At 38.5% G+C, this 12547-nt stretch overlaps 1 protein-coding gene across 10 annotated transcripts in view; it reads right to left on the bottom strand.

Moving 5' to 3' along the window:
• PBRM1 (polybromo 1) overlaps window positions 1-12547 on the bottom strand; it is a 113410-nt gene that overhangs the window by 44192 nt on the left and 56671 nt on the right. For all 10 annotated transcript variants that reach the window (XM_034996792.1, XM_034996793.1, XM_034996794.1 and 7 more), the window contains 4 exons: window positions 10803-11079; window positions 8570-8675; window positions 4292-4934; window positions 123-334 (listed from right to left, as the gene is read on the bottom strand). In XM_034996792.1, coding sequence (XP_034852683.1) covers window positions 123-334; window positions 4292-4934; window positions 8570-8675; window positions 10803-11079 — 1238 coding nt within the window. The remainder of the gene's footprint in view (window positions 1-122; window positions 335-4291; window positions 4935-8569; window positions 8676-10802; window positions 11080-12547) is intronic.

The following is a 12547-nucleotide window of genomic DNA, read 5'->3' as shown; positions in this document are numbered from 1 at the left end:
ATGGCCATTGTGAAAGAGTCAACATTTACAGACAGGATTCATCCCCACAGCAAGCTAGGAGAGCCAGAACTAGAACAGAGTATAACATGTCTTCATGTTTAATAAAATGAAAAGAAACCAACCTCTTTTTTCTTCTTCTCGTTTTAGTTTATCTTCCTCTAGTTCTTTTGGCAATTTTTCCTTTTTCTCTTTCTCCACATCATTATGCAAATGCTTTGTGGTATAGCTGAGTGCTGGTGAAAGCAGGATCTCTCCATTTTTGCAGAGTTCATCACGAATTTTAATAAAAAACTGCTGCAGTTCTACCGCGTCCTCGTAGATTTCAGAATCTGTCCTATAAGGGCATCAAGAGCACCCATTGACATACAAGCTGCTTCTTTCACACACCTCACTTATATGTTTAACTCTACCCATGCTTCCATAACACGTTAATGGATGTAATGGTACTTCTGTACAGCAGGGTATCTCCTTGAAAGTTTTAGAAGAGAATCTGAACTGTTACCTCGGCAAGCCTCATGCCCACCAGTTTCCTCTTCCTTAAGACTCACTCCTTGTACAGCTCATGTAAAAGAAAAGGCCTCATACGGTTTTCTGGGGAGAAACAAGGCTCAAGCATCCGTTGATTTTGGCATTTTTAGGGGGAGGGGGGGCTGTCACAATCAAGGACTACACTGAGGCTCCACACCACGACACTTACTTGTATCTAATCCTTGGATTAATTTTTACCTTCTCTTAACCGAGGGACTAACATATAAACTATTGACAAAAGATTTAGGCAGTATCCACTTTCTTCTTTTTGAATCTCTATCATACTTGCCTAGGCTGGTAGGCCCCAGCAAATATTTGACCCTAAACTGCAAAGTCATGAGGGCATCCATCCTATAACACTTATGGGCCTCAGAATCAGTGTTCATGTTAGTTTCCCAGAAATGACTACATAATGCTGGGGAACCAGCAGAGGCAACACAGTGAAAGATGGGGGAAAAATGATCTGCCACACTGAAAGCTTTTTAAAGGCTCTTTCCTCATTTACAGAATGAGAGGACAGGACTGGGCAAAATCAGCCTCAGAATTCAGACTGGAAGAAATTCTTTTACTATCTCTAATCCACTGTGGTCTGAGGATGGCTTAAACATAATTCCATTAACTAGGAAAACCAGGGTCTGAAAAATATTCACAAAGTAACCACAGACAAAGTCTTAGAGCAGTTATGGACACATTCTGGTCAGGGGGGAGTGGCAAGCCCAGTCAGTCACCTGCTGATACCCACCACTAGAGCATCAAATTTTAGTGAAACCTCCAGAATGCTTCTCCCCATCAGCCAAAGTGAACTGGCAAACAATCTAAAAACACTGCCAATAACAACCTAAATGAATGTTTCTGGAAAGGTTTTAAAAATCTTTTCAGGTTACAGAAATGCTAATACTTACAGGAAAGCAATAAAAATAAAACTGGTCAAGGGAAGAAACTCTTATTATTTTGATGCCTGTTTTCTGAACAGAGATGTCTTAAGACTGTTCACTTGACATTAAAATTCATTTTATAACAGCTTACAATTTTAAGTATAAAATTAAAAGTGAAAACGCACTTTTGGTAATCCCTGTTACAATGAAAGGGCAGATTCGTAATTCCATCAGGTCATGTTGTTTAGTAATGGAAGTGCTGTACATAGCCATTAAACATCTGACTTATCTTTCCTGTTTTATTTAAACAAAATAATATGAAGAATTCATTAATTAATCTGTGAGGCTCAGTGTTGCCTGCATGCATAAGAACAAAAACTCAAGATGGAAAAAGAAAATAACTCTTAATTCCCCTTAGCTGTTGGGTAATCTTTATAAGGCAGACATCCAGTAGAATGAAATAATTAAGAGCACAGGAAGCTCTTAGTGCTTCCCTTGTCCTTGTCTTCCCGAGGGTCCCCCTTCCTGTTAGGTAGTCCGAGAACTGATTTCAGGAATGCTGCCAGCAGATTAGGAAAGCCAGTGGCTCACTGGCATGAGTCAGTGCTGTGCTGTTACTGAATACTGCCGATGGACAAACCACTGTCCCCTGAATGAACTTTTCTATGCCTCACTTTTCAGACTCCTATTCAGGGTGTAAGGTCCTAGGCGATGTTGAGTGGCAGTGGTGGATAGGGGCATGAACACTGTTAAAGATCAAAATAGAAACCTAGTGCCTATGGACTTCATTAAATTCATGAACTTAGTATTTTTGAGATATCTACCCTCATTACTGACAAAACGGATAAAACGATGGTTTATCATTCACTAAACTGATGCATGTCCACCTCAGCAGCATGGGGTTATACTTAAGTACCGTAAGCAGTCATAATACAACCTTCATTCACAAAGATAAAAAATGGCTTCCCTTAGTTTTACAAGGCTCTGGGCACAAGAGTGAAACTCATCACTGCCTCATGTAAATAAACGCATCAAGACTCTACCTTCTGGGCTTCAAAAGCAAATCAGGTCAACAATGGAAAAATGAAAAGAGCTCATTTCCTACAGATACAAATCTGCTTATTTCCTAAAACAGACACATCATCTATATAAGATAGACAAAGTTGCTAATGATCTAAGAGACAAATGCACTTTTGGAAGACTCACAGAACTAACCCCAAGATGTAATGGGGGCGGGGCAGAGGTGGAGGAGAGGAGTGACTTTAGACTTAAGGACTATTTAAGAAAACTGAGAACAAAAATGAAGTCTAAGCTCCATGAAAGAGGATTCGTATGTCTTGTCCACTGGTATATTCCAATATCTAGAACATGCTTATCACTGGTAGCCACTCAATTAACGTTTGTTGAGTAAGTGAAAATAAAGAATGCAAATTTTGACTGCAAGATGTCTCCCCATCTTTCTCTTCATTTCTAGCTCTACTGTTGAACATTAAGGCCATTTCCTAAATGTGTCACTCAGGCGCCTCTCCAATCTGACCCCAACCCCACCATCTCTTGAACACACCACATTCATTTCCTAACCCCATGCCTTCACTCAAACCACTTGCCTTATCTACATCCCACCCATTCTCCCATTCCCCCCTGATACCTCAGGTCTTTTCAGAGCTCTAGCTCAGAGTTCCTACTCCTCCATCTTTACTACATATCAAGTTGTTGTGTTGTCTCACACCTGGAATTATCTTTCCCTAAGCACAGGTCCTAACCCAACTGTCGGACTTGGAGCTCTTAGACCACAGACCACAAGCCTGATCATCTACGGCTAGGCTCCGTGACTAGTGTCTTGGTGCCTGGCTCTGCAGTGGGGGAACAAGAAGAGCAGCCCCACTTACTAGCTGTATGACTTTAGGCAACTTACTTCTGTCTGTGCACTTCTTCAAATGCAAAGTGGGAAGATTATCACCTAGAATGGCTATTATAAGAGTTAGAGATTATCTAGATAAAGTGTTTCGCATGGTGCTTTACAAAGAGCAGGTGCTTAATAGGAACAGCAAACATTACTACTAATTTTTCTTTAAAGATCCAGAGCAAATGCAGGCTTCACCAGATTCCCCAGCTGGAATTACTCTACACCCACTGCCTAAAAGTCTCCTTTCAGCATGGTAGACTGTGAGCTCCAGGAAGGTAGGGTCTGTATCTTTAACTTTTTATATTCCCCCAAGTGACTCTAACAGCACACAGAAGACACACTGTAACTGCTAAACTGAAACTGTTTTAAGTCAATTATACCATTCTTGTGTGGCGAAGATATAACACAGATCAGAATTAAAAGGGAATTCAAGTTTGATGGAAATTTAAATTTGATTGCTTCTTTTAGTACATTTACTATCTGCAAAAGGCACTTAAAAGTGAGAAATCTGAGATTAAAAAAAAAAGAAGCAGCCTTTTTAGGAACTGGAAATGGTGATCAAATTTAAATTGGCTAACCTCAGATCACTAACTTAAGAGCTATTTTAATTTATTCAAAGCATGCTTGGATTGAACTCAAAGTTTAAAAAAAAAATCACATTACTATTTCTAATTATAAGCACTTCATTCTTTAAAAAAACATGTTCTGTAAAAGACTATAAGAGTTTATGCTTTTCAACAGATCTTCAAATTTGTCCTGTATTCCTTCTCACTGGCCCTGATCTAGATGATGCACTAGTGTGTCTGCTCTCCCCCACAGCATATGCTTGCTCTCTAGATGTTGTGGCAAGTAAGAACTCAAAACAGCACCCCACCAACTGTAACCATGTACCTAAGCTGAAACAGTATATCAAAGCAGAATTTTCTTCTGTTTTGCATTAACTATCACACCTCCTCAAAAAGAAATAGCTTTGAAAACCTACCGATTCATCCTTCTTGCCCTTTCCAAGACTTCAAACATATGCTCTTGAAATAAATCGAGCCGCCGGTAGCGATTATTTTCAACATTCTTTCTAATTATGTCAAATGTAAGAGGAGGTTTGTTTGGGAAGCTGGGATCCACAGCAGGAATTTCTGCTAAGGAATCACTGTAGCATCTTCCTTCATCATCCTGATGACTCATGACTGACACAAAAAGATTATGAATAAGTTCTTGAATCAGCAGGGTCACATTTGGGACATGAGAGTCCTCATCTCCCTCCAGGTCTCTCCGAGTTTCAAGCAGGACCTTGTGCAGGACAAGGGCATCTTTGTAGATCAAAGACTCAGGCTCATTGTATGTACAGGCATTGTTAAACATCATGACGAAGTCCTCAACCATGGAGTCTATATCTTGGTATTTGTTGGCCATCATGTGACTTCGAATTTTTTCCATGTCCATGGGCTTTTTAATGGTCAGATAGTAGTCAGGCAGCTCGGATCTAGACGGAAGCCTCAGAAATATGGCACTGAGGCGGCGACCCCTCTTATCAGTATAGTTCTTTACAGCTTCATAGACTTCATTTAGTTTCTGCTGCATTGGAGTCATGTATTTTGATTTTTTAGGAGAAATTCCACTCTTCCTACCTAAAAGAAGAGATTTAATGTTAAATGAATAAAATGAAATAAATGAACCCAAATTTGTATACAGCTGGTAAAGCATAATCATAAGAAAGGGAGTACTCCAAGTGATTTGTAAAACAGTTTAATTAGCATTTCTCTAAGTGAGGTATATCTAGCTTATGGACAAAGAAAAAACTGGAAACAAATTTAAACTGTTTTCAGTAATCATATTTTTAGTGAGAGAGTAATAAGCATTATCATGTTGAGATAGTTGTGAAAAGTAGAATAAAGCAAATGAATAGTTATGTGACATTCTAATTCCATCACCTGTAACATCCTTGAGAACTGAGATTTTTTTAAAAAAGATTTTATTTATTGATCCGAGAGCGAGAGAGCGAGCACGAGTGGAGGGAGGGGCAGAGGGCAGGGAAAAGGAGACTCCCCGATGAACAGGGAGCCTGATGAGGGGCTCAATCCCAGGACCCTGAGATCATGACCTGAGCCGAAGGCAAATGCTTAACCGACTGGGCTACCCAGGTGCCCCGAGAACTGAGATTTTTATCACAGGAGAAAAAGAGATCCAGATGTTGAAAAAGAACACTGAATAAAAATCTTGTAGCCGTAAATCTCAGTTAAGAGCATCAGTATGAACTTACGATGTATTTTATCTTTAAATATAATACAATCACACACAAAATTTCCTAGTTCTGTCCACTGAAAATCCTGGAAACAATGACCAATCCAGTAGCGGTATAATCCCACATAGTTTGACTATATTGGTCATAATTCTGAAATACAGATTTCAAATACTAACACCAGTAGCTCCTTAGCAAATGGCTGACTCGCAGTTGGCACAAGATGAGCCTCATGTATCTTGAAACACAAGACAGTAAAGAATCTGTCAACACCTTCTTACTGTGGTTATGTCAGTAGAACATAGCGGCCAGCCTAGGACAACAGGAGCATCAATAAGGACAACAACTGCAATGAGTTAAAACTCAGCAACACATCTAAATTTAGTAGTTCTTAATGATATATAAAAATGAACAAACGAACTGGGTAAATGTTGGGAGGATACTGGTAAACCAGTGCATTGCTTTGAAAACTGGCAAACAAAGGGGGGTAAGAATCTATCTTTTATCCTTTCAAAAAAACCCAAAACAAGACAAACAAGCAAAAATTGTACTACTGGGTAACCAAATATTGGATGAGGCAAAGTTTCTCTATACAGAAGTATTCCAGTTGGTAAATGAGCAAGGAATGATAAAATCAGACTACTCTTATTTTATACCTCTTTAATGAATTAATGGAGTCCGCATCAATCGCTGTTAACATGTGGGAGAAACGACAGCTGTTACAGGGCCACCCAATGGAAGACCATTCATCACCTCTGAAGTTGGTTTTTGTGCCAAAAGGAGGGGATGAGGATTAAATCTAATTTAAATCTGATCAAGGCTCTTGCTCCAACTACCAATTTAGAGGAAACACCAAGGACATTAGAACATGTAAACTATAGCAAAGGGATGCAATTGGCAAAGCCCAGACTGTGGGAAGCTACAGGACAGCCCCAATTTCTTCAACAAATAAACCGCAAAGGAAAAAAAAGAAAGATGAGAGGGGGATTTACAGATTAAAAGAAGTATCAATCAAGTGCAGTATGTGGACCTTATTTAGATTCTACCTCAACCAGACATTGCTCCAAGATGTGATGCAATGCAAGTGTAGAAAACCTATTATGTTATGAAGCAAGCATCCTTGCCGGGCTGATAATGAATCTAATCAAGCCTCTGGAGTAAATTTCCATTTTTTAAGAAATGAGAAGAATAAAGGGAAAAGTTAGCTGATATCACAAGAAAGTGAACGGATTAATCCAAAATTTGAAACTGTACAAGAAAGTGATCTGGTTTCTGAAGAGTCAGTGGCATGAGGATTAAAAAAGGAGGGGCTTGCTCTAGACTGTGAACAGAGGGCATAACAATGAAATATAAAGAATTTAATTAGGTCCTGATTTGAAGAAACCAACTGTAAAAATGCATTTGTGAGATAAGCAGTAAAATTTGAAAATTTGTCAGGTATTAGATGAAACTAAGAAACTGCTAATTTTGTTAGGTGCAATAATGATTCCATGGTTATTTAAGAAAATATCTGCATATTTAGAGATGCACACTCAACTATGTAGAAATGAAATGACATGACTGAATTTTCTTTAAAATAATTTAGAACAAAAAGAGAGAGAAAAGTGGATATGGGAAGTAAGTATGGCACGCTCTTGAGAAATGCTGAGTAACTGGTACATACAGGGCTTTGTTGTACCATTCTTCATATATGTTTGAAACGTTTCATAACACAAAATAGAGAAATGAAAAGGAAATCAACATTACACATTAAAATTTCCTTTCCCTAAACTTTAAAAAATATGTGTATTTATACATAGTTACTGTTAATTATCATTTCCTAACTCAACTTACAAAATCACTTGTTTTTAAAATCTTTTTAAATTTATTTTTCAATTTTTTAAAAAGATATATTTATTTCAGAGAGAGCATAGGCAAGTGGGGGGAGGGACAGAGGGAGAGAATCTCAAGCAGACCCCCCCTCCCCCGCCCTCCGCTGAGCACAGAGCCCAAGGAAGCATGATTCCAGGACCGTAAGATTATGACTTGAGCTGCAACCAACAGTCAGATGTTCAACCGACTGAACCATCCAGGCGCCCCTTAAATTTATTTTTTCAAAGTAATCTCCACACCCCATGTGGGGCTTGAACTTACAACCCCGAGATCAGGAGTTGCATGCTCCATTGGCTGAGCCAGTCAGGCACCCCCTGGAATTAATTCTATTTTTAAAAGGCACTGTGTCCCTAAAAAGTAGAATAAAAGATTAACATTTCTGCAAACCTTCTGCATGCTTTTACAATTCTAAGAAAGGATAAATGCCTTAATGAGAAGGAATCATCACTTAGCAATAAATCATACCCCAAACTATTATAATATTCAGTTTATAGTCAATTCATATTAAAAAAAAAAAGGCAGGGTCTGTTTGTTTTCCCCCTTTCAGCAAATATAGTTCCAAAGAATATATAACAATACCATTGTAATTTGCTTGGTATTTATTTTATTTATGTATTTTAAATAAGGCAGAAACCTCTTCTTTAGTTCAATACTATTAACTGCTTTTGTTGTCCTTCCTATCCTCATAGTTCTAATAAAATCACCCTCCCCAGACCACACAAAAAAGACAAGGGAGTTAACTTACAGTACAGTGGCTGAGCATCTCTAATTTCTCAAATTCTGTCTAGGATCTGCAGCTGGGATTCACTTTTAATTCTAATACTCAGCAAACAAACATACAAAAACCCGAATCTGCCGCTACACTCTTACAGGCATAATATATAGAAAAAATATCTATTCTTACTACTTAATATTTACAAAATGTCCACAGCATTTAGAGAGTAAACAAAACCTCTGACTTTATAACCTATTCCCCACATGCTTTCCACAGTTTAACTACTTAAAATACAGAGAGTGCTTGAGAGAAGGAAAAAACTCTCTGCTAGAGTGTGAGTTCAAACATATTCACCACTTAGTTAAGATATTATTTCAGTGAATTAGTACTCTATCCTTGACAGACTAAACTGAGTAACAAGCGTGAGGCTGCCTTACTCAGCTTGAGTTTGGGAGAAGCCACATCGTCATCATCAGGCAGCGGGCCCAGCTCTTTCCTTTTATCCTTGAGTAACTTCTCCAGGATGTGCGCATCGTTGTACACCTATATTCCATAAATATATTTAAAATTATTTTCTAAAAAACGTTCTATTGAAGTAGAACATGCATCTATAAAGAAGTTTTAAAAACACACATTAGCATAGTTGGGAACTAAAGACATAAAGCTTGAGATCACTAGAGAGCAACCAAATCGCATCTCTGCAGGGTGGGCCTCATCCTCAAATGGTTTGTTGTTTAAGCTTTCCAGGTGATTCTAATGTGCAGACATGCATGCTAAAGTTGGAGAACTACTGCAGCAGAATCACTGCAAGTTTTTACAGAAGTTCTAAAACATAATTACATGTGTTGCTTTCTTCATAAATCTCTCTTCCACTGGACCCTCAAGGTAGCAATCTTAGCTCAATAGGAAATAAAAAGTATATGATAGTTGGACAGCAATACCTCAAATATTGTTAAATGGGATTTAATATCAGTCTGAATTCACAATCTGGCCTCTGATCTGTGAAAAGCAACAATCCCTGCTTAGGATCTCTCTCTGAAGACGGAGCCAAGGGTGGTAATACGTAGCCAAGAACAAGGTTACTCACCTAATGGCCCGTATAGCTACACCCCGCTATGATAGAGGGCTTGATCACAAGTACCCTCAGTGCGTACTTTACTTTGTAATAGCAAGAAGAAAGGAAATACATGATATTAAAGTTATTTTATTTCTGGAAGATTTAAAGTAGATAAAGCAAACTCGAAAAGGTATATGCACCCTCATCCATGTTCACTGCAGCATTACTTACCATAAAAAAGACAGGGAAGCAACGTAAGTGTCCATCAATAGATGAATGGATAAACACACACACACACACACACAAGAATATATATATTTTTTTACGATTTTATTTATTTATTTATTTGAGAGAGAGAGAGAGAGAGAGAGCACAAGAGGGGGGGAGCGGGAGAGGGAGGAGCAGACTCCCCGCTGAGCAGGGAGCCCGATGCGGGACTCGATCCTGGGACTCCAGGATCATGACCTGAGCTGAAGGCAGTCGCTTAACCAACTGAGCCACCCAGGCGCCCCCACACACAAGAATATTATTTAGCCATAAAAAAAGAATGAAATCTTGCCATTTGTGACAATACGGATGGACCATGAGGGCATTATGTTAGTTGAAATAAGTCAGAGAAAGACATACTATATCATCTCACGTATATGTATATTCTGAAAAACCAAAACCAAAACCAAAAAACCCAAGCTCACAGATAGAGAACAGCTCAGTGGTTGCCAGATGCAGAGGGTAGGGAACGGATGAAACGGATGAAGGGGGTCAAAAAGCACAAACTTCTAGATATAAAATAAGTAAGTCACAAGGATATAGTGTACAGCATGGTGACTATAGTTATTAATACTGTACTGCATATTTGAAAGTTGCTAAGAGAGTAGATCTTAAAAGTTTCATCACAAGAAAAAAAATTTTGTAACTATGCATAGTGACAGATGTTAACTAGACTTATTGTCATCACAGTGCAATATGTATAAATATCAAATCATTATGTTGTACACTTGAAACTAATGTTACACGTCAATTATACTTCAATAAAAAAATAGATACAGAATATGAAACAGAAAAAATATCAAAGAAGGAAGAATATATTATAGCTACACTGATAAGGAACTGAAAATCAAGATACTTCATAACAAAATCAATTACTTAGAGGTGCCTTTCTGAGAACATCCTGATTCTTATATAATCATACCATTTTGTGGACTATCCCTGGAGAAGTATGGCTATTGCGCGTAGTAACAATTGGAGCAAAGATTTTACTGTCACTGGCTTTCATTTGGGTGCTACGTGCTCTGCGTATGCTCTCTTGTTTAAATCCTACAATGGCCCTATCAGTATCTCAAGGGCACAGATAGGGAGAATGAGGCTCAGAAGAAGATAAGTCACTCACACGGGAACTGGCAGAGCAGGATTCAAATACAGGATGTCAGCTTACAGAGAGTATGAACTTCTAACCTTTGCAATGGATTGCCATGTTAACAATTAAGAAAAGACAAAGCTAATCATTGAGAAGAGCAACCTAAGGGAGGGCCTCTAAATCCGGTCTCTCAAAATGCATTATGCTACCAGCACCCAAAAGAAAACGTGCCCACCCCAGGATTCCCACACATCCTTACCTGGGAGCCCTCCTCGTTGTAGTGCCTAGCGTTCCGGAACATCAGCTTCATGTCTTCTATCATTCCCTCTTCCCCTGCATACTTGTCATTGCGGATGTTATGTTCAATTATTTTCAAATCCATTGGCTCCAATATGATTTTATAATAGTCAGGATAGTCCTTTTTGGATGGTTTAACCATAAATAGATCACAAAGTCTTCTGCCTGAACCTGGCTCACGAGCTTCAAGAACAACATTGAATAAGATTTTCATTCGCTGCTTTCTTATGTTCTTTTTACTGTTGAGGGGGGAGGTAGAAAAGGGGAGAAATGAAAAGAGGTTCAGTTTTCTTCATACAGGGATGAACATGAAATGAAAAATTAATCATGTGGGAAGGTGCTTCATAATGATAATTTATTGATTACATATGCCACAAACACAGTAAACATGCTGGCAGCTATAAGCAAATATAGGAGAATTTCCAAATAGTTAAAACATAGTGACTCTGGCAGGAGCAGCCAATGAACACCAGACAAACCTGTTTAGAATATTTATGAAATGCAATGCTTAAGAACAAACTTCTCTAACACCCAAAGAAAATGAAATTCTGTTATCAGTTGAAATATGTTTTGGTTTTTTTTTAAGAACATAGCAAAAATGGAGTAAAATTACTGATTCCCTGTTACTAACAGTCCCCACTTCAAAAAACTAAAACCAAACACACAAAAAGAGAATGTGCCATCTCTTAAGACAACCACTCTGAACACCTGCATATCCTGGTTACCAGGAAAGAAAGGGAGGCTATCTGCAAGACTAGAGTCTCTATAGTGGGAATAAGTCTCTCTTGCATTTATCTTGTCTAGGTCAGTCCCTGCTTCCTCCAGCTCCATGGGCATTATTCCAACAACCCAACCTAGCTTAAGGAATAAATGCTCTGTGGTTCACCTGAGCTCTTGAATAATTTTCATCCTTGAATGTGAGTCCCTGTCTTGTTCTCCAAATTCTCCCAGTGAGATGTGACACTAAGCAACAGATGTGCGTGGTGTGGAACAAAGTCAAGGGACCACAGATTAGAATCCAAGTTAAAAAGGAGCCCAAGAGAACAGACAGGCTGTCTCCTATTTGTTGAGGAAAGTGGCTCAGAGAGGATAAATGACTTGCCAAGGTGAGTTGTCCAGTGAATTATTAGAAGAGATAATCTTCCAGCATGATTTCTGGCCCACTATTTGCATGTTTTCAGGACAATGATAAATTCTAACCAGACTCAAGCCAGCAGTCTCCAGATGAACACTCAGGTAGGTAATAAAAAGAAATGATTTATGACTTAATTTCTATTCAATAAACATTTATAATGTCATATAATGTAGTACTTAGAGATAAGTATTTTTTATGTTTCCTGTCTTATAAATGGAAGGAAGTTCATTTCTGAAGCAAACAATGTGGCTAAATGGGTCTCCTAGTCCAGGGACTCACTCTACTGCTGGATCATAAAGAGGCCAAAGGCCAGATATTTTCTCTCCAAAGTTCAAAATATGCTTTTTTTAAAAAAGAAACAAAACCCCAATAAAGAATTAATTAACAGACAAGAAATATCTTTCTTTAAGTCAAGCTTTAAAAATGTGTCAGAAATGCCTATCTTCCAAGCCTGATGGAGCTAAGACAGCCTGACAGTGGTCAGTTAGGAGGGAAAAAGGACCTCCGTTTCCTGTGCCTTCACTCAGACTGCTCATTTCCCTTGGGTAATCTTAAGTGGCTCCAGGATCATT

The sequence above is a fragment of the Mirounga leonina genome, unplaced genomic scaffold (assembly GCF_011800145.1).
Source record: "Mirounga leonina isolate KUSES-001 unplaced genomic scaffold, KU_Mleo_1.0 Mir_94, whole genome shotgun sequence".
Lineage (NCBI taxonomy): Eukaryota > Metazoa > Chordata > Mammalia > Carnivora > Phocidae > Mirounga > Mirounga leonina.
This window is presented reverse-complemented; position numbering and strand designations above follow the sequence as displayed.